Source organism: Gordionus sp. m RMFG-2023, chromosome 2 (genome assembly GCF_954871325.1).
Source record: "Gordionus sp. m RMFG-2023 chromosome 2, tfGorSpeb1-WG-v2, whole genome shotgun sequence".
NCBI classification, from domain to species: Eukaryota; Metazoa; Nematomorpha; class Gordioida; order Chordodea; family Parachordodidae; genus Gordionus; species Gordionus sp. m RMFG-2023.
In genome coordinates, this window is record NC_088776.1 from 39,812,026 (window position 1) to 39,836,522 (window position 24,497).

Consider the following 24,497-nt stretch of genomic DNA (forward strand, 5'->3'; position numbering starts at 1 on the left):
GACATGGAAAACATAACGAAATAGGATTGTGCTAAGTTGTTAGGCCCGTAAGTAAATGGTTATGGATATTTTCCGAAGGGAAAAATAGAGAAAAAGATTTTGAATGGAGGGGATTTAAAAAATTTCCATGGAGAGGTCCATTCTCTAAAGAAAACATAAGCAGTTTATTTACAAAAGGATAATGAGTGAAAATAAATTCGCCTTAAGATATATTGGATTTGTGATCAATTTTTAAAAGGCCTAGATTTAATCGACATCGTTGAATGATAAATTATTTGTTAAAGACTTATTTTCAAAAATTGATTTTTTATTTCTTAATTTTTTGAAAATTTTAAAATATCTTGATTTATTTTTAAAAAAAATTGCATTCGTTTCGTATCTTATATAAAGACATGAAGAGTATCTTTATTCGTGTATATATTAATCGCCCATCCTTATTGTATATATAGTTGTTTTATTTATAGAAATAAAAAAAGATAATTTGATCACAATCTTCATATTGCTAATGACAGTTTATCTATAATTTAAATAGCTAATATTATACATTATATAGTTTTTATAAAACAAAATTTCAATATATCTATTAACAATTTCATGAGCAATGAAGATTAAATTCCATAATTTTTCTAAACATGGTATTATTAAACAAAGGGATCTTCTTGGTGATTGAAATTAGATTATATAAATGTAACGGGGTTCATCATGCTTATTTTACTTTATGTTATTTATTTTTTTAATGTATATCATGGTATTTCTTTTATAGTTTCTAAATAGGGTTTAATGGGCTCGATTTCGTCTAATTTGTTTAATGTAGATGTAGATGAAAGAATTTTGGCGGTGGATTCACTGGTATGAAATCGCTTAACGTTAGTGGGGATATCGGTTTCGAACTTCATTATTCGAAAGTAGCGAAGGAATGCAACGAATGGTATTGGGAATGTTCCTTAATTTGTGATGAAAATTTTTGGGAAAATAAATAATTTTAATAATTTGATTTATTTTTAGTTATTTCGTATTTGATTAAATCTAACTCACCAATTTAACTGTTCTTTATATATGAAATAAGATGAGCATGTTTATTTGGTATAAAGATTACTAGAGATTCTTGTTTATAAATGTTAAAATATTTTTATAACTAAACAAAGTGACTAAAAATTAAAAAATAATATAAAAGGCTGAATCTTAGTTCAATTTTTTTTGTCGAAGTAAATATTAATAGACTAATTTTTTGCATATTTTTAAAATTGATTGTGACGCCAATTAATTTTAAGCGTTAGAACAAAATTGATTAGTGCCAATGTTAAAAAATACAAAAAAATGGGAGCCTATTAGGTTTTACTTTAAAAAATTATAGGCGTAGTTCAATGATAATAACTGTTATATTTTAATATCTTATATATTTTAAAAGGTTATATTCAACGCTATTTGAATATTATTTTTCATACAATATTATAACTTTCCTACATTTAATATTTTATTATTGAGGTCAATATAATTGCATAATATTAGAAGTTAAATTACATAATTATAAAATACTAAAACAATTTAAAATAAAGATACCAATTGTTTTGACTATAAAAAAAACCTTGATTGATGATTATTATAGTAATCATCTTTTGACGCCATATTGATGTCTACCCGTAGATTAAATGACATTAATTGTTTAAAAATCTTTTTTTGAATAGATAAAATCAATTTAAAAAAAAAAAGTCGTAATGTCATTTAGTCAATGCCATAAAATGCGTATATACCGCTAACTTTATATGTAGATTAAACCATTTAAAAGAAAATAAATTTTAAAAAAATACCTAAAACACATCAGGGCCTGGCTTACAGGTCTCTAGTAAAATTTGCTTGTATATAATTACAAGTGTTTCAATCAGAAGCAGAAAATTTATAAAATAAATTAATGTTTTAAAGTTTAATATAATTGTACATTTCATTTTAATCCCCATTTTATAACTCTCGTAGAAAGTTAGATAATGTCGACAAAACATTTTATGTCCATGTATATAAAATTAAATATTTACAATATTGTCATATATGGAAATATATGCGGTGACGATTAGTAAAGGAGAAAAACAAAGAGACCTTCGAGAAAGAAATTGCGAAGGCATTCATTCATTCTTTTTAGATGTAATTTACACATATTTAATTTTACTCATCCATCCAATTTCATATAATATCACTTATCTCTGACTCGTATCTCATACGATGGCTCATATTTCACTTATTATTTTTTCCCCTTTACTATTCAACAGGATATACTCACTTATGGTTACAAAGTATATTAAAATTAGTTCTTCCCTTGCAGTAATTTAATACTTATGCAATTCATGGGGGTGGGCTATGTTTCTTGCCCATTCCCTTTTAATCAGCTCACAGACGTTTAAATAATAGTCCTAGGACTATTGCGCGTACAAGTGCGGCTTGCCCACAAACGTGTGAAGGTCCTCCTCTTTTTTTCTTTCCCCCTAAATTAAATCAGTTTGATAAATTGAGGAAACCCTACTGCTGCCACAACTAGAGAGCGAAACGTTTTTATCATGTATCACGTAATTTTACTCAGATATAAATGTAGCTGTAAAAATATGGAATAAAAAGTATTTAGTAAATATTTTGCTATCCAATTTCAAAACAAAACAAAATAAATATAAAATTATATATATTATATATAAACCTATTAATATTAATAACGCGACGACTCCTAGAACCCACGTGGGATATGGTGTTTTAACTAAAAGTGCCTGATAAATGAAATGTATAATATAAGACGTATGAAAAAGCAGAAGATTGATCAAAAAATATATAATTTATTAATATAATAATGATTTTATAAAAGAATATGACTAAATATTAATTACTTGCTTAATTAGTATATTCACATAATAATTATAGTTCTAACTTTAACAATAAATTAATTATTGATAATACAAATAATCGCTTATATTACCTTGGCAGAATCATAACTATTATATTGAGGCCGTTCTAAAATCCATTTAATTGTGCTAGCGAGTAATATACCGGCCATAAGAATTGGACTCACATATCGCCAAGTAATTTGCCAATACCAACCAGGATAAGTGCCTGTCATAAATTCTAGATCGCGACTAAATCTGTATGTTATAATAATTACAATATAAATATGCATAAAGTATCAATAAAGTTTTCTCATCAAGTTAAATATTCCTCAAATGATTTATAAGCATTTTTTAAAATAACTTTGCTAATATATAATATAAAATCGTCACTCATAAACCTCGTTGTACGTTTTATAAATTATTACTTACTAGTTTGCAGGGTTGGGCAGTATCGTGGATATTTGTATCTAAGATACAATTTTTTTAAATTTTGAAAAGTATCTTGTATCCAGTATCTACGATACATATTATTTAAAAGTATTTGTATCTTAACCAACTTTGTATTCAAAAAGATACAGATACTTTAAAAAAAAATTATATTAGTTAATTTAAATAGTATTAAAATTTAAAATGATATTGTTTTAATATTTAAATGATAAATTTAATCAGAATTTAGATATTTTAAGATAATGATATATGACGTTGGTCGTCATATAGCAATTTGCTAACAATTAGAACTATCATATTTTATTTGAATCGTTTTATATCAGTCTATTTTAAAATAATGGAAGAAGAAAATAGAATAATATGTATATCTTCGTCTTCAGATGATTCTCCAACCGAAAAATATAACTATAAATTTAAATTAAGTATTTTAAATGGGAAATTTTTACAAGTACTTCAACCTGATCATAATAAAATTACCACAGAATGTAAAGAATGTCACAAATCTATAAGTGGTTCTGCGAACTCGTCATCAAATTTTGTCAAGCATCTAAAAGTATAATATATAATTATATAATAAATCACATTTATAATCATATTCATTATCATTTTATATTCCATATATCTGTTGCTAAAATAAATTTTTATATTATTGATTGATAATGAAATTAAAATGATATATAAAAAATCATCTATGAAAAGAATAAGAAAACTAATATTTATAAAAAAGAGGTTGTTAATTTGAATACTAGGCCAAAATATAATCCAAATATTTGGGGCACTATTTTTATATGATAGATAGTGCTTAGCATTATTTAATCCACCTTTCATATGTATTTTTTTAAATTTTACATAAATGCTTAAAATATAATTTTCTTTATAAAATTAATAGATGATCATTATATTGCATTTAAAAAAAATTCTTACAAATGTATTTTGTAAATAGTTGATTTTACAAAAATTATTTATAAAATTTTAATGGGTATTAATCATTATTTATAAATAAGACAAAAGTTTCATAAATATTTTAATATAAATACATTTCATATAATTTTATCATTTCAAAGTAGAATTTTTTACAAAAAATTAGTAAATTTCTGATATAAAATATATTATTATTTGTTTCACTTATAGAGACGTCATCTGGAATCATATAAAAATTATATGAACCATCATAAAATATTACACAAACAGAAAAAACAAAAAGAAATTGTGAAAACTGCATCATTAACTCAAAAAACATTAGGATTTTCAAATGATAAAAAGAAAAAAATATCTCAAGAAAAATTTAATAATTTATTAACTTCATTTGTTGTTAAAGGAATGCATCCATTATCTATAGTTGAGCAAAAGAAATTTGTCAAAATGATAGAAGGTAAATTTAATTTTCTCTTATCCTTATCTCTTCTACTCAATTTATTAGAAATATTATCTTGTATTGGATTACTATTACCAATTAAAAAATTTTCTCGAAGATCTTTGCAAAGAAAAATTGATGAAAGCTTCATATATGAAACTGATAATTTCAAACGGTTATTGAAAGCTCAGACATATATCTGCACTACTGCAGATATTTGGTCTACTAAGACTAGAAGCTTTCTTGGAATGACTTGTCACTGGGTAATGAAATAATATGCTATTTTATTTATAAATTCAATTAAATAAATTTAAATAAACTCTCAGGCGCCCTTGTTGTAAGAAGATTTTTAGGAAGCCACACATATGATAAAACAGAATTAGTTGATGAAATCCATCGTGACTTTAGAATTGATGTAAAGTTATAGCAACTGTTACAGATAACGGCTCTAACTTCAAGAAAGCTTTCAAGGAGTTTGGATATTCTATGGAAGGTGTGGAGAATGATTTTGACATCAATGAAGATGAATATATAGTATTCGAAATCATTGAAAGCATTATTTAATACTTCTTTTAATAAAATTTATTATGATATCGTAAATTTAGTAAAAAATTTTATTTAAATAAAATTATTTATTTGTTTAAATTTAAGGGTCTAAAGAAGCCTCAATAACATTGCCTCAACACATTCGTTGTGTGTGCCATACGATAAGTCTTATTGCCACAACAGATGTCGAGAAAGCTATTAAGTATTCTCCTAACATTTCTAAAATTCATCATCCCGCAATAGCCAAATGTACTAAGCTATGGAATGCTAGTAATAGGCCTAAAACTGCAGAACTTATCAAAGCAGTTTTAGGAAAACAATTAGTTACACCTTGCTGCACAAGATGGAATAGTATGTTTGAGCGAACTTCTTAAATTATGTCAAAAATTAGAATTTCCAAAATTAAGAGATATTGAAATTCAATATTTAGAAGAATATTTCAATATAATGTCCCCATTGGCTATAGCGATTGACAAAATACAAAGTGAAATCAACTGCTATTATGGAGAATCAGCTCCAATATTAAATGCCGTTAAAAAAAATTACAAATTTAATTCAAACTGATCTACATCTTTGCAAACCATTAGCTATTGCAGTAGAAAATTCTTTAAATAAAAGATTTAAAAATATATATGTTGATAATAACCTTTAAAAGGGCATTTTTGGCAACTATTCTCATTCCTACGTTGGATTGATGGTGAAAAAGAAAAAAATACCTTCAGGATTTGTTAATACATGAAGCTTTAATTTTTATAAAAAAATATTGAAATTAATACGTCAACAAAATCTTCAATTGATGAAGATGATGATTATTTTTGTTTTAAAAGTACCACATCCAATTCTACCACATCCAATTCTAATAATTCAATATATGATATTGAATTAGAGGTCCGAAATTATATGAAAGATGACAGGCGCAGTATAAATATGTTAAATAGTAAATATTTAATAAATATAACACAATATTACCCTCTTCTTCCCCCGTTGAACGATCATTTAGCTTTGCTAATATGGTTAATAGACCAAATCGTCAAAGATTGATAGATAAATTATTTGAAAAATTAATAATATTAAAAAATAATACTGATTTATGATACTGATTTATTAATATTTACTAATTATACAATTATTAAAAAAAATATCGTATTGTCTTATATAATAAATTTGTTATTTTCTACAATTTATTTTCAATTTTTTTATAAATTTATATTATAGATAAGAAAATAAAGCTTTATACATTTTGATTTTGACTATTTAAAGTTTTTTAAAAAGTATCTTGTATCTTAATTTTTTTTTAAAAAGATACAAGATAAATTTTTCTAAAGTATCTTGTATCTTAAATACAAAATTTTATAAAATATCTGTATCCGAATACAATTTTCTGAAAATTTGCCCAACCCTACTAGTTTGTAGTAAAAATAATTTATATGAAGAAAATGATCAGCCAGTTTAATTTGCTATTAAAATATTTGCTAAATAAATAATTTAAAGTTGGAAAATAGCCTCATCATTTATTGAGTGAGGTTTTAAATTTGTAACAAATCTCATTTTTGCGAAAAAAATTCCAGTGTGTTTAGAATATACCTATCCTACAAACTTTAGATAACATGACAATTAATCCTAAAGTCATTTTTAATAATTATTGGCACGTAGACGTGTAGCTAAAGTAGGGGGGGGGGAATCCCCCCTAAAAATTATAATATACAATAATTCATATTTGCTAGTTAGGATGCTTTTTCCGGGCAGATTTGTTTTAGGATTTCTTAAACTATAATATAATATTTTTAAAAATTAGGCATTTTAATGAACTGGAATAAGTCTGACCATTTCTGGCAGGCGCGTACGCAACGGGGGGGGGACAGGGGGACAAATCCCCCCCCCTCCCCCAAAGCCAAAAAATGCAGATGCCGGATTATATTTTTCAAAAATATTAATGTTAATATTAATTTATATTTGTTAATATTTATTCTTATCTCATATATACATATACATATATATATATATTTAATTACATTTATTTATCACATTCATCTACTAAGTTATTTTATCAATCAATTTCGATTTCAAGTTTTCCTTGGCGTAATTTACCTATTATTTTCAAATTTTAGTGGCGTAATATTTATCTAAATTTCTAATAAAATAATAATTATCTCTGAAACTCCTTGTCCAACAGGGAGAAAAAAATTGCAAGCTTGTCCAACGAGATCGAGTCTCCGCCACAGTAACAGCTATTTTGGAGTTAGAAGAGCTGATTATTAATGCTATTACTGAAATATCACAATGGCTTGAAAGAAATATTTCATCAGAAGCAAGAAAATTATTGGATTCAATACTTATTCCAAATTTTTTTTCTCATTAGAATGTATTATTTAATTATACAACTATTTTATGTAATACTTTTCAAAAACATAACATTGACTTGATTAAGAAGATGAGAATAGCGGAGAGCATTTTATTAGAACTCAAGAAAATAGAGCTAGTGTTGTTGAAGAATTTCATATTTTATATGTTATTGTTGAGTCAAAAGCAGAGCTATACGTGTTAAATATTTGTCCCCCTCGACTTGCAGCAAGCAAGCTCATCATCAAAACATTAATATAGGATCAGTAGAAGAGTATTATAAAACAAATGTCCCCTCTCCCAACCTTTTTCATATGGTGATAGAAAAAAAATATAAATATTTGTTAAATTTTTATCATGAAGATGTTAAAATATCTTATGATGCTTTATTAGCTGAATAACTATGATTAAAAGATTAACTATGGTTGATACAGTCCCAAAAAATGCTATGGATGCTTTTTATTTCAAACACATTTTAGATTATACTCCCAATTATTAAAATGGTTATATATATATTAGCAGCTCTTTAGTAAACTAATGAGAGAACATTCACTTTTTTAAGAAGAATAATATAGCCTTGCAGAGGTACCATTGGCAGGACCAGGCCCAGATTTTTTTTTAAAAATTTTTCCGGCCCGGGTTTTTTTTTAAAAAATTTTCAGGCCCGGCCCGGCTGGCCCATCTTGAATTTTTTAAAATAAATTATATTTATTTTTGATATTTATAGCTAATAATGGCGATTTCAAATATTTGGTTTTAAAATATACAACTCGGCTCGGATATTTTTTCTTAAAAAATTTTCAGGCCCAGCCCGGGTGTTTTTAAAAAAAAATTACGAGCCCGGCCCGGGTATATTTAAAAAAATTAAAATACGGTCCAGCTCGGGGGCCGGGCCTGCAAGTCTGTGAAAAACATACCTATGAAATACAACATCTGAAAGTAGATTAAATGATTTGGATCTTTTGAATATTCATAGACATTTAAAGCCAAGCAAGGATTGATAATTGAAAAATTAGCTCAAAACATACAAAATACAATTATTCCTAAGAAACTTTTTGTGAATTAATTTATATTTACAACATTTAAATTTTTTATACTTTATATATTTTAAAAGCTCAAAAAATTCAAATTTCAATTTTGGGTCATTTAAGTGATTCATATCGTGGGTTATATTCACTTTATATTTTATGATTCACATTTAAATGCCGGTTTATATATATAATTTTTTTAATTCACATTAGTTTAAAATTGTGTATTAAAGTTATTAATCCTAATAAATTTATGCTTAGTATTTTTAATTAAAAATATTATTTCTTAAAAAAATTTATTATCCCCCCCAGACCAAATTCCTGCGTACGCGCCTGATTTCTGGGTTAAGTTAATACCCCCCCCCCCTAAAGTCCCTCCATTAAATGAATACAATATGTCATAAATTTTTAAAGAACAAGTAGGTTAATAACGAAATTATTTTTTTAAATGTAACCGGGTGCTATAAAAAACGGGTTTAAGGAGCTCTAAAATGTATTGGGGGTAGAGATCTGCAAAGTTAGGCCCGGCTCGGGTCTAATTCTATTTAGAATAATCGGGTTTGAGCCGGGCCAGGCCTTATATTTTTTAAAAAAATTCGGGCCTGGTCAGGTCGGACCTTGGAATTTTTTTTAAATATATCTAAATTTCTCAATTTTATATTGTATTTTTTATGTAAAATAAAAATATTTTATTTTATTTATTGAAACTAAACGACATATAACAAATGTCTTTTATTTTGAGTAATTAAACAAAATAACTATAACTATTAGTCTAGTCATAAATGATACTTTTCGTTCAAACCTCAATAAATTCAATTCGACTAATCTGAATAAATAAAACATCTTCTGTATATAAAATATAGGCTATTTGAAATATATTAAAATAACTATAATAAATGTTTGTACTTTATTGATTTTTATAATAGATATAAATTTTATTGGTTTATATGTCTATGAAGGTGAGTAAGTACTGCTGATTATTGCTTATATAGGGATACTTGGAGTAATATGGAGAAGGAAAGATGGGAGGAATGTATGATTGTATATATATTTCTTCAACATTTGGTGCCTAAAGGTCCCTGGTTCAGTCCCGGGTTTTGTCACCAAATGTTATGTTTGATATTTCACTGTAATGACAATAATAATTTCGTTGTAGTAATCTTGAATATCGTACATCGTCGTATATATAGAAATAATAATCTATCATCACTGATTGACTGCTGATTGATCGACAATCCTTCACATTATCACGTCAATCACAACAGTTTATATATTTTATAAAAGCTAGACTTTTTTAGAAAATTGAATCTTAAAAAAGAAGAGACCAACTATGCTATCTCTGGGTACGTTAGGACAACTATATTAGTTATAAGATAGGATAAAGGTCTAAATATAAAATTAATATTTTTTTATTATGATTTTAGATTGATAAATATTCATTGAAAATTATTTGTATTAATCAAAATAAAAAATAAATATGCAATAATTAATAACTATCCTATGACCAAACCATGGCTTAGTCTAATTTAGAAATATCATTTAAAATCTCTTTAATTCATGTTTTATGATTTTGAACAATTTTTTTATTAAGATTTTAAAAGTCTTATTTACAAATTTGAACAATAATTTTTTTTGTTACTTTTGGTATGCTAAAACAAATTTTCCTCTGTAAAAATTAAAATACTAAATATTTTTCAAATGTTTTTTAGCTAATCCTATATGACGTAATATTAGTTTAAGTTTCCAGTGTTATAAATTAATAGCTTAAATTATGTTATAATATTATATTATCTGTTTGTATATTGTTTTGCGGCTATAACTTAACATAATGAAAAGTTTATATATTAACTCTCTTTTTGTTAAATTATACTATATGCTAAATTGATTTAATATAATATATTCTCTTGTTGAAATAATATTCAAATGTTTTATATACACAATTAACTTTTACCGAAATATATATATATATTGATAAATTGTGATAATTATTATTTATCACCCCTTAAATAAATATCTTTAATTCTTGTTTAACTCGATCCTTAAAATCCATACAAATTATAATTAGAGTGGACTAACGTCCCGCAGTTTTCATCGTATCCCGGTTTCCCCTATATGTAGTTTTGGGATATGGAATCCATTGGATTCAGAATCTGAATTATAATCATATAAATCCTGTACTTAGATCAATTTTTAATTTTGACAAATCTGATTTGACTCGAAATGTATTTCAGCAAAAGCATGTGAATTTCAGATAATTTTGTCATGAACTTTAAACTAGATTTAATTTATATTAATTTTTATGTATATTTTACATACAAATTAAAAAAAATAAATACAAAAGTTCATGGCGAAAATTATCTGAAATTTCGATACTCTACAAATGCTGAAACATATTACCAGTCAGATTTTTAAAATTTAAAAAACGTCCTCAGTAAAAGATATGAAACTGTGAGATTCCGAATACCCATAGATTCTATATCCCAATATGACATATATATTATAAAATAATACTAGTAAAATGTTTCATACTTTTTGTGGCCATAGATGTAAATAACGGCAATTATTTCAAAAAACGCCACTATAACTAGGGTTAGAGTTCCGGCAAATGTATCGAAAAGTTTCACCCAATACTCTCCGGAAGATAGGACGAAAATTAAACCGGTCAAGAATGAGATTGTACATAGTATGGCTTATATAGATATTTTTTTATTAGAAAAAAAAATTAGCACATTTTAATACTTGATTTAAATTATATATCAAAATATATAATATTGTTTGATAAATTGTCCAAATTAGAACCGTGCACTCGAGCCCGATACGAATGTTAAATTAAGCCTGAGTCAGGCTTTAAAATGTAAAATAAAATAAACATCATCAATACTTTATCCTAAATCCTAGTAATATTTTATTTTAATAAAAGAAGAGGAAGCATAATTTCTATTTTCAGTTACATTGAAACTCGTTTTGTAAAAAAAAATTAATCCCAGCCAAATGACTATCGAATCGAATTACTAAATTAGGAAATTATTTATAATTGTAAGACAATTTACCCTACACCCGTTTTTGTTCAAATTGTCCGTCCCCGTCCTATTAAAGAACAGGTTTAGACCGCGCTCGAACAGTTATGCGCAAAGCTCTAGTATTTACATTAGAGATCTTCAAAGTTTAATTCTATTTAAAATAATCGGGTTCGGGTCGGGCCGGGCCTAATATTTTTTAAAAAATTCGGGCCGGGTCGGGTCGGACCTTGGAATTTTTTTTAAATATATTTAAATTTCTCAATTTTATATTGAATTTTTTATGTAAAATAAAATTTGATTTTATTTATTGAAACTAAACGACATATAACATATGTCTTTTATTTTGAGTAATTATAAAAATTAATTTCTATATTTAAATAAATTCGGACCGGGCTGGGCCGGTAAATTTTTTTAAAAAAAAGTTCGGGTTCGGGCCGGCAAAACATTTTTAAAAAAATTTCGGGATCGGGCAGGGCCGGCTAAACTATTTTAAAAAAATTTCGGGTCGGGTCGAGCCGGGCTTGAAAAATTAGATTTGATGCAGATCACTAATTTACATTGTTTTCTAACTATTTATTTTTAATACTTTATAAATATAATTATACCTAAAACGAATTATTTGTTATAAGATATTCAATTCGATTCGATTCGTATTTTACGAATACGAATAATATTCGATTCGAAAATTCGAATCGAATTCGAATAGGAAAATATATTATTCGTCGAATAATTTTTTATCTATTATTCGATCGAATTATTCGAGATTATTCGATTAAAATAATTTATATTAATAAATATCGGAAAATAATCATATATTATTATTCCTATTTAATAAAATTTCCTAGGAATAATGAAGAAACATTTTATATTTCTAAATGTTGCTAACGGCTGTTTTTATTCGAATAATTCATAATACAAAATTAACTTCCGAAAATTGTTTTATGATGGACGAAGAAAGTATTTATTTATATGTAATTTATAACAAATATACAATTATAAATAACTAGTAGCTATCCCGTCAAGAATGACGGGCGAACTAAATATTTCTCTTTTGTTTGATGATGAAGAAATCATTAATGTGACTTTTTGCAAAAACTTTGTGTTTAAAAAATTTGTTGGTATATTTGTCTTCTACATGATATTAATATTATATTGATTTTTCTACATTATATATAAATATACTATATATATGCTTCTATATTATCTTACTAATTAAATTTGTTTGTCTTTTATCCATAGTTAAATTTTACAAAATAAATTTAATATGCTATCTTTTTTAATTTATGGTTAAAATTGAAGAATATTCGACGAATCGAATCGAATAATTGTATTATTCGTTCCTATATACTCTTCGAGCATTGGTCGACAGAAAATTCTATATTAAAAACTCTGATCAAAATATATAAATGACCTCTTTCTGTTTTTATGTTTTTTTTATCATCAATAGATAAAATTATTATATGATATACAATGCATAATATATATATTGTAATGGGATATATGGAAATCATTGAGGTTCGGAATCTCTCAATTTTAAATATTTTCTGAGAGCAATTTTTAAATCTGAAAATTTTATTTGCCAGTTAATGCATTCCAACTTGTACAGAGACCCAGTTGTGAATTTTAGACAATTTTGCTCAAAACTTTCGAAATACATTTAATTTATATCCGTTTTTATATTGATTATTCAGATAAAATAAAAAAAAATACAAAAGTTTATGGCGAAAATTTCTGAGTTTTATTGGGTAGGTAGTCTATATATGCTGGAATGTGGAATTAGATTTTTCAAATTCTGAAATCGCCTCAGTACATGATATAAACTTGAAAGATTTCTATTCACGTGGATTCCATATCTCAATACGACATATTTATTTTATAAAGTCAAATTATAATACTCGCAAATAAACCTTTTTTTCATAACAAATTAAAAAATAAAACTGATTAACCTACCCGAAAGATATTCTTTTCGCAACCAAGGAAATAAATGCAAGTCATGTATCGATGTTATAAGGCCCTCCATGATTCCAAACATCGTGCCCAAGCCTAATGTTATAAGCATAGAAAAGAATATGATTGACCAAAATGGAGATCCGGGGAATTCTAAGATTGCTTGTGTGAATACTATAAATGCTAAGCCGGTCCCCTCGGCTGCCTTTATTTAGAATTTATTTTTACAATTAAATTAATAATTTTATATAGTTATACCTGATTTAAATTATCTTGTAAATTACACCTTTCTAGATCAAGGACGGAGTTATTTCCTGAGAATTTCTTAACAAAAGTATTGTATTCAGACTCGATAAAAGATATATTGATGCTTCCTTTGTAGTATCCATATATAGCTTCATGATTTCTTATATAAAGTCAACAAAACAAATTTTTTTAATTTATTGATTAAATTTTATACAAAGGTATTCCATTTCAATATACACGCACGATATAAATGGTATATAGATAAAAGAAATTTAGAAATATTAGTTATTTTATTTTAAACTTATTTTTAATTTTACAATCCATAAATCAACTAATAGAGTAAAAAAATATTATATAATTGACGCTATCTATTTATATGATAATAGCCTGGACTAGGTGTAATATAAAAATTTAATTTTTATATTATTACAATTTGATGCATGTTTCGTAATTGTTCAAAGCTTTGAAGCCTAAAACCGAAAATATGACGATACATGCGAAAATTGAGGTTGAGCAATTAATACATGACACAAGAATAGCATCTTTTTTACAATTATTTCTAGGTGGATTATAACTAGAAAATGCGATTATTGAACCAAATCCTAAACCCAGGGAATAAAAGATCTGAGTAGCGGCGTCCAACCAGACTTGTGGATCCAATAATTTATCAGTCTATTTTAATAAATGAGTTTGTATAACAATAGTTAATCTATAATAGAAAGAGTCACGGTTCCGTAGCCCGCAATAAATAAAATATAAATAAACAATTTTATATCAAAGAAACAATTAGTTTAATCTTTTAATCTCAATTCATTTTCAAAATTCATTATCACTTTTAAACTTAGTTGGAATTAATTATTTATTACATGTATAATTAAAGTGACCTTCTATTGTAATTAAATGACATGGTCAGTTTAAATGTAAACTCATGCAAAAACTGATGAAAAAAAATATTTATGAACCAAAATTTTAAGCCCGACGAGGTGCTCAGAGAAGATAGAAATATAATTTTAAAAAATTTAAAATGTAAATAAAATGAAAGAGATAGTGACCATTCGATTTGTAAAAGACAAATCATTTCAATGATGTAAGTGTACATTTTTTAAACTTAAATATGATACAATGGATGTAACCAAGAGTGGGACTTAGGGAAATCTCCATATGGCAAATTTACAAGTTTTCAAATAACACTTTAAGGCAGTTTGAAACCTGCATTGGTTCCGGTTTCGAATATTTTTTTTAAAAAAGTGATTCTCGTTCTGGTTCCTTAAATTTTGAAGTTGTTTCTGGGTTAATCCTGAATCACATAAAATTTTAAATTTTAAACCAAATATTCAGTGCCATGCTGAGATTTTTAGCCGTCCAAGGCAAATTCGGCGACCCTTTACAATAAATACAATTTATCTAAGCTTTTGTAAAAAAAATTCGTATCTTACAAAGACTAAAAGCATGTAATATAATCAAATTTATGAATTTCAATCTAAAATATGTGTAATGCACATTAAAAAATAATAATATAGTGCGTGTACCGTGTATATAATACAGACTTATCATATAATAATCATTACTAAATAAATATTAGTTTAAAATTTATCCTCCTCGCCTTTTTATTTGCAAAAGAGGATATTATGTCAGTATAATCTAACAACGATGAAATTTCATTTTCGATTAAAATTAAGGATATGCGAGGCGGTCTTGCACCATATAGGATCTTAAGTAAGTCTTGATCAGAACTTCGAGAAGCTGCGTCCCTCAAAATATGGATATATGGCTTCAAATATGTGTTAGTGTAAATATAGCGCAAGATTTCTAAAGGACTTTTTAATTGTGCGCTTACACAATATATTTATTAAAATTTTTAATCTGGTAAATTAATATCGTTTTCCAATGAATCTTGATCCGTTTAATAAAATATTTAATTGATTACAATATTCTTTTAGCTCAGCTTCAGGTGCATCCAATTCAGGTATATTGAATAAAAACCCAAAAATGATCCTTGAAAATTTTTAACTGCGTAAAAAGTTCTTCCAGCGAAATCTTCACTTGATAGATACGTTAAAAAATTCAATTATATTAATGTGTTCATTAATGATATCGATTATTTCTCGCATTTCAGATGTGGCGCCTGATGCACTAATAAATTAAGCTTCTCGCTTCTTCGTATTCGTTTCTCGGCACCATAAAATTTGTTTCCTCTTCCCATTCTTCATGAAATAAAAAATTATATGGTAGTAACAGATTAGTTCACTAAAACAGTATTATTTTTTAAATTTAATTTTCTTTATTTTAACAATATGTATAAATTTATTTAATTATAGTAATATTAAAAAATTACAATAAGATAAATTTTATTTATAAATATTTAAAATATACAATATTTATGTTTAAAAAAAACATTGTTTATAAGAGGCAATGTGTATTATTTTTTAATTTTGAATTCTTTTTTGAGCATGTCTTTTTAAACTTAATTTTACTGAAATGTATTCCATTATGTTTGGAATAGCCACCCTATGAATATCAGGAAATGTGACATGCCATAGAAATATAAATTATAAGTGACTCAAAGAATAAGTGCAAAATTGTTTATATCATAATATAAGTATTCTAAATATGCTGGAATACATTCCTGGTAATATTAGATTTTTAAGTTTTAAAAAACGCGCTCAAGGAATGATTTAAAGTTGAAAAAATAACACATTGCCGCTGTACAAAAAGAAACAAATCAGAAGTATAAAAAATATAAATTAATATACTTTTTTAAATAATGACAATAATTTGAAAATTCAAAAAAAAATAATTTTAATATTTTAAAAAAATGAAGGTATATTACAAAAATTTAAGCCGGTGAAAAGTCTGCAAGAAAAGGTACCCATTAAATTTTATAAGACGTCAATGATTGATAGATAATTTTAAATTTGAATGGCTGATTAAATTAAAATATTTTGGCAAAATTATTATTAGTGTTAATAAACGGCTTAGCCAAATACGCAAACCTGAATCTTGCGGCTTGTATTTTTAAAAATTAGGTATAATAATTCTGAAAAGTAGAAATTGTTATATGTATTAAAAGGTTATTTATATTAGTGATCTGCATCGGACTTAATTTTTAAAGCCCGGCCCGAACCCGAAAATTTTTTTAAAAAATTTTGCCGGCCCGAACTACCGGTCCGAATTTATTTAAATATAGAAATTAATTTTTATAATTACTCAAAATAAATGATATATGTTATATGGCGTCTACTTTTCTATAAATAAAATAAAATATTTTTATTTTACATAAAAAATTCAACATAAAATTGATAAATTCAGAAATATTTAAAAAATTTCTAAGACCCGACCGGGCCCGAATTTTCTTAAAAAATATAAGGCCCGGGCCGGGCCTACTTTCGCAATCTCTAATTTATATATTAGCTTAACGGGAAAAAAAGATTTACACCTGAAATACCTAAATTTATATATATATTATTCATTTCTATTATACCACGCAATCGACAATGGATATAATGAGAAAATTTCAATATCCTTTAGAAGTGCTAACGACAGTTTGAACTTAACATCTATTTAAGTTTTCTCCCGCTTCAAAATAGCAAAAAATTTAACCAATAAAAATTCTTGGAAATGATAACTTATTAATATTTAATTTTATTCAAAGCAGGAGGCGAAAATATAATTTTATATAAAAATATGTTGATCATTGAAGAAAACATTATGATTTGTCTATTAATTTTTATAATAAATATGAAACATAAGAAAAAAGGTGTGTTTTTGCGAGTTCAAGCATTTTATTAAAAGTCATTAATTTACTTTATTTTTTTAAGCACCTAAATTATGTTTTGAGAACTTTATAATAATCTAAGGCAATAATCCATCAAATATTATGATCATATTTTATGCTAAAGGCCGGGAGGTTTTAATTAAAATCTTGTTCAACATTATAAAGTGTTTTTTTAAAAACTTTTTTCTCGTTTTTCCCGTCATGTTTGAATGTTATAATTAAACTTACAAAAAAATGTAATCTAAAAAAACATAAAAGCCCTAAGATATTATTATATAAAAAGTAAACGTTTACAATTTATATTATACATATCAATTTCAAATTATTAACAGCAATTTTTTTTTACCCTGGGGTAAAACATGTGCCTTAGTCCCAAACCAGCACCTTTTAGGGTTATAGATCTCCCAAAAATGATGATGAGTACGGCATATGGAAAAGTAGCGGTAAAATAGGCTGCCTTTAAATAAAAAAATAAAATAAAATAAAATAAATGCAATTATGTATATTTTATCAGATTCTAAGTCAATTATAGTAGACATATATTCACTTATATTAATAATAAGCAACTCTTGTTTATAAAAACAAATTAATTTATTATTTCAATTCTATAATGTTTAAGGAAACTTTTAAATTTATCTCAAATATTTATAAGAATGGAAGATCGAATTATCAGGAAATATAGGAATAAATCAATATTCAAAATATTTAAATTCATAAAACATATATATAATTTAAAATTTTGGCTCGGTTTTCAATTTCAAAAAAAAGGTCAAATCATCTTACTTAAGGCTTATTTTTAACTTGTAAATTAAATCTTTCAATTCAATTAATATAATTTAAAATGCAATTTGGATATATAAATAGTACATGGTTGGCAGGCGCGTAACCAATGGGGGGGGGTGGATCCCCCCCCATCTCAAATTTGACTGTTTTAATAAATATATATCATTTTAAGCTAATAAAAATTTTACTCCCCCCACCCCCTTCCCCAATCAAAATTTTACAAATATTTGAATATCAATTTTCCAACATAAAACTTATTTTTTATAAATAAATTTTTTTAAAATTTCCTTTCCTTGTGAGTACATTAACATTATTCAAAAATATTAATTAAAAATGGATAAATTTTTAGTCAAAGACAAAGATATTGAAATCAAATGGTATATAATTTATTATTAAATATATTTATTTTAAATTCAAAATTATTAGTTAGTGAGTTAAAATTAATAAGTATTTTTAATAATATTTTAATTATTAATAAATATCTAATTTTATATTTTTCATTTTTCTTTAGAACAGAAGATATACAAAATTTAAATATGTCTGATCATCTTGGCTCAATTTCCCGATATTTTGAAGTTATTTTATATTCTTGCATGTTTGCCTATTACAACGTGCACGAATGAAAGAACATTTTCAAACTTGAGAAGGCTGAAGACATTTTTACGAAGTACTACTTCAGAATCTCGGCTAAATGGATTAGCTATGTTAAATATTCATAGAGATTTAGTTCCAACGACGAACGAAATTCTAGATGAATTGGCAACATCCACACGAAAATTAAAAATTACATTATAGTTATAGTGTTTAATAAACTTTTTGATAATATTGTATTTGATAGAAGTTATAAAAACTTGCTTTTTAAATTATTTTCTAGTCAATATTTTATACACTGTGCACAATAAAAAAAAATTTATTCTACTTATATTGTATGAGAATTTAAGCTGAGGCTAGTTTTAAAAGCAAATTTTAAAATAAAATGACATTAAACTTTATTTCAACTTTACATTTAAAAAAACTTTATTAAATATAACATACCTAACTTAAAATAATAAAAAATATTAAAAATTAATTTAATAGAAAAGATAAAACATAAGACCCGGCCGAAGGCCAGCTAAGGGGGTTTGGGAGCGAAACCCCCCAAAAATTCCCCCCCCCCATAAGAAAATCCTGGATACGCCACTGAGGGTTGGGCACAATTATCCAAAAATTAGCATTTAACATTACTTGGAGAAAGATTATGGTTGCCGCTATTTAGTAAAAGCTCGTTTCGTTAAATAATTAAATTAAAATAAAATATATTTTTTGATTTACATATTTTTTGAAAAACATACACAAAAAAGGTCTAATTTTAAACTATTCTCGGGCTTTATTTGAATTAAAATTATCAATGATAGTGAAATATAATCACCGATATTTCAAAAATTTTATTTTAATAAGCTTTATGGCCTCGTATATTTTATTTCACACTAAAAGCCAAAAATAATAAAATGGATTATATATAATAAATTATTACAAGTTTATTCATATCTAATACAATAAAAGTATACAATTTTAGGTATTCAGATCAAATGGCTGATTTCATTTGTAAGTTTAACAGTTTTAATAAAAAGATTTTGAAAAAGGCGAAAATTTATAAAGTAATAAAAATAACCATTTTGTTATTAGTAGAAATGCAACAGTTACAGTGCTCTTAGTTATATTTCCAAATTAATATATAAATATATGAGAGTTAGCAACTTAACAATAACAATACCTATTATGTAACACTATATCTTTTTGCTCATCCCTAAGAGTTTATAAATGTTGGGATATAAATTAATAATTAAAACAAACTTAAATGGCGTTTTTAATATTTATATCATAATATTAACTCACTTGGCAAAAATTAGGCCTTATGAGAGTTGACAGGAATTTTATAAACCGATTTCTCCAAGTTAATAGTTTTATAATTGAGAGATTTGACTACTCGTAACGTTATGTAATTATTATATTTTTAGCCGTTTAAGCCAATTTTTAGCCAGCTAAACCAAATTTTAGCCGAAACTAAATAATTTGAAAGAATCTAATATAAATTAAAACGCCTTAATGTTAACGGATTTTCTCAAGCAGGCGTCGGAAGATTGCACCGAATTAGCCAACATTCCCGTTACCCAACGTAAAAGTATTAATTACACTTTTTATATTGTATAATTACCTAGTGTTTTTTTAAAGATATATTAATTTTTTTTAAATAGTATAATTTTCCTAATGTTTTTTTAAAGATTTATTAATTTTTTTAAAAAATCTGCTGATTATATTATTTTTTATTTACTGTTCTATGTAGCCAGGGGGGGGGGAGGTCTCAAATTTGCTTTTATCATTTTAAGTTAATAAAAAATTCCCCCTAACATACCCCCCTTTCCCCCAAAAATGTATACAATATATCACTATAAAAGAGAATTTGAAAAAAATTAATAAAGTTAATAACTTTTTAACAAAATGACCATTATTCAGAACTTATTATTTTTATATAAAAAATAAGTGAAAAATTATTTTTATAAAAATATAATATAGCCAAAAGCCTACAATAAGTTGGCCTAAAAACCTCCAATAAAATTCATGGCGAAATAATTAGCCTAATAGTGCCCTCCCCCCAACCATATGGAAATCATGGATAGCCTTATGTTAATGTTAATATCTTATTTGTGGTACAACTCAGGGAAATAACTGTTATAAAAGCTGATTTATTCAATTTATATTCGTCTATATATAATCGCATGGCCTCTCAGATTTAACGGGTTATCAATAGAATTGATTAAACTTTGTTAAAACCCAATATATCTTAACCTAGCCCATGTCTCTCAAACCTTAATTAACTCTAACCCATATCTTTCCATCCTTTAATCATACTCCTTACCTCAGATATTTGTTTAATAATACATTTCATGTAAAAAATTTCCTTCGAGTTTAGATATTATTATAATAGCTTATATAATAAATATATTCTTGCTCTGCACGGAGATTCAATCAGATTCTGTTGGATCTCGGACTTTGATTTTAGCATTTTAATTCGGATCAGCAGCAGGCCAGACGTGGACCTAGGAAGAATTTTAAAATTATTTCGTTCTTCTAACGTTTATATTTTTTAGTATAATTTGGAAAAAAAGATATTATGTAAAAAAAATCGAATAGACCCATTTTCTAAACTGAAATCTCGGATCATCGAAAAAAATAATATTTGGATTCGAATATAGCCGGACCTGAAAGAATAGGTCCAATGCAGGGCACTAAAATATATTAGGTATTAATGGTGTTCAATTAAGTAATTTTTGTTACCTTTCCACTCGATTTAATTCCCTTCATAATGCAAATGAAGACTGTGAACCACGATAAGGCCAAGCATAACATAATTCTCCAATTAAAGCTAGTCACCGTATCTATCCCCGACGACACATCAAGCGTATTTCGATACCAAAAATATTGAGTCGAAGAACTCTTTTGACATTCTGGCACAGGCTTTTTGACCGGTATCATGGGATAAGAAGATACGTTTATATTTGACTTAGGATTAACTAAAATTAACGTATTTTGTTTAGAATCAAGCAATTGTGATAATTTGATATCATTCAAATTTAGAATTGTGTCCCTGTTTACCCTAGTTAAATTCGAAAAAGATAGATTTGAGCTAGATTTATCGTCAATGATGCTATTTAAATAGTCCGTGACTAAAGGTGATGTGGCAATTTTTAGATCCCAATTGTTCGTATTAATTAAGTAAGATGAGTTCCCTATATTTAAACCATTTAAATTTGGTAATAAATTTTTGTGATCTGTTAAATTAACGTTGGATTGATTGTACTCCAAATGTTTAATGCTCATTAAAATCATAGAGTACAAAGTTGTGTTTAGTATAGTGCTATCACCCGGTGCGAATGTTGATAGAGAATAGTTATTCCTATTTATCATATCAGCTGGATTGTATAAAAATAGTTTATCTTCTAATTTATTCAAGTTGGAAGTGAGAAATGATAGTGTTAAAGGGGTAACAGGATCAACATGTTGCACACTTATATTCGGATCAGGAATATAGCTTATATATGTAGGACAATATGCCCAAGGTAATGTCCTGCGAAAAGACATGAATATATAATACAAGCACCACGCTATTATCACATTATAGTAAAGTCCTATAATGAATGAAACTATACAGGCTGTGATTCCGAGGCCTCCTAAGATAGGGCTGATTTCATTCCATACCCCTATACTTCCTTTTCTAATTCTTTGTCCTATACCTAGTTCGAGGTAAAATAGTGGAATACCCTCGAGAAACAACATCAAAAAATAAGGTATCAGGAATGCCCCTAATAGTATTTTTTTAAACAAAAATTTAAGGATTAAAGAATTGTAAAAATTATTATCCCACATCAAAAGTGCGTCGTCGGCCAATTCACGTAATCAATGAATACGCGTGTTGACTTAGATATGTGCAGGTATTTTATATAATCATCCTATTTTAAAAAAAAACACGTTAAATAAATTATTTATAGTTGCTAAATAGCAAAATAATTTGTTGAGGACGTTTAATATGAAAAAACTGATTTTGTCGAAAAATATATTCTATTATGTATAAGTTATTATTTCAGACAATTTAATCATAAATTTTTGTGTCATTTTTTTTATACTGGCATTAGGCAAATCAATGTTGATTGATTACATGAACTGACTATTTAATAATATATTATATTTTGCAAATAATTTTTAAGACTATACTAAAATATGAAGAAAAAAGTGTTATATTTACCTCCACCGTTTTGTTGGCATAGATAAGGAAACCTCCAAATATTTCCTAAACCCACAGCGTAACCAACTATTGTCAATAAATATTGCAATTTGGATCCCCAAGCTGCCCTGGCAATTTCTGGTTCATTATCCAACCCATCATCAGGATCCAGCCAATTGATCGTCTGGAGGTTGAGCTCATTTAAGGAGGAATCCTTGGAAGAATTTAATCGAGATTTTTTTTGGACTGACATTGACGATACAATTTTGATAGATTTGGAATTTTTTTAATGTGGTAACTAGACTACTACGAGTGGTTTCATTACTCTGAGTAAATTATATAGTAACAGGTTTTTAATTGTTTGAATTTTCCAAAATTTGTTCGACATTTGATACCTTGATTTATTTATTCTATTTGATCTTGTACATTATGTATATTTATCTGTTTAAATTTAAAATAAATATTATTTTTTTAATACTTAAGTGTTAGTGTTAAAGTCAATAAAAAAAAATAATGATAAAAATAATCGATAAAAATAAAAATTATTTTTCCGCATTATTTATATGAGTTTATTTCTATTAGATTCGATTCTGTTTATTTACTTTTTCAGCTGGTTTTTCCCAATCATTTAATCCAAATGAATGAATGAATAATTTTTTCACAAAACAAATTAATACAAATTAATTTCAAAAAGATTAAACTGTTTTAAAAATAAGTATAACACAAAATTAATTTTTTGAAAAAAATTTTTTTTTTGAAATATAATATTTTTCTGAGGTTGAATAAAAATATTTTTTTTTAATAATTTATTTATCAACTTATTATCTCTTATTATTTATTAAGTAAGAAAATATATAAAAATTTAGCTCTAAAACATTCGAAATATGCCAAATTTATATTTTCTCATATTTATCAAAATGATGGATAATAATACAAGATAATTATTTAATTTTAAAATGTGAAGATAGTATTAGATCTATTATAAATAAAGCTAACGGTTTTTTGGGACGATCTTATGAGAGACCGAAAATCGCATAACATAAAGAGGTATTGATGCGTTTCAGAATTTTTCTAGAGAAAGAAAAAACTAAAATAATATTGAAGATTAAAAAGTGAATGTCAGAAAAAATTAAGCTACCCATTCATTGGCGTATTTAAGGGGTGGGGTCATTCGGGCATTTGACCTTTTCCCCCACCCATTCAAAATATTATTTTAATTTATAAATGCTGAAATATAAATCTTTAAATCAAAAGTTAAAAAAACATTAAGAAAGAACGAAATAAATATATTTTTCAACGATTTTGTTTCTATAAATATCTTTTTTTCCTTGATAAGATTTGATTAAAATCGGATGTCTATAAATTATGAATAGTGGATATTATCATTTTTA

At 26.0% G+C, this 24,497-nt stretch overlaps 1 protein-coding gene across 1 annotated transcript; it reads right to left on the bottom strand.

Moving 5' to 3' along the window:
• Nucleotides 1-538: 538 nt before the first annotated feature.
• LOC135923465 (sodium-dependent neutral amino acid transporter B(0)AT3-like) lies at nt 539-23,817 on the bottom strand. Its single transcript, XM_065458222.1, has 11 exons — nt 23,709-23,817; nt 23,128-23,547; nt 21,663-22,687; nt 17,911-18,021; nt 14,220-14,461; nt 13,802-13,949; nt 13,547-13,748; nt 11,106-11,265; nt 2,954-3,116; nt 2,681-2,747; nt 539-943 (listed from the first exon to the last, which is right to left on the bottom strand). Exons 2-11 carry the CDS (start codon nt 23,357-23,359, stop codon nt 744-746), a joined length of 2,550 nt encoding a protein of 849 aa, XP_065314294.1. The 5' UTR covers nt 23,360-23,547; nt 23,709-23,817; the 3' UTR covers nt 539-743.
• Between the last annotated feature and the right edge of the window lie 680 nt (nt 23,818-24,497).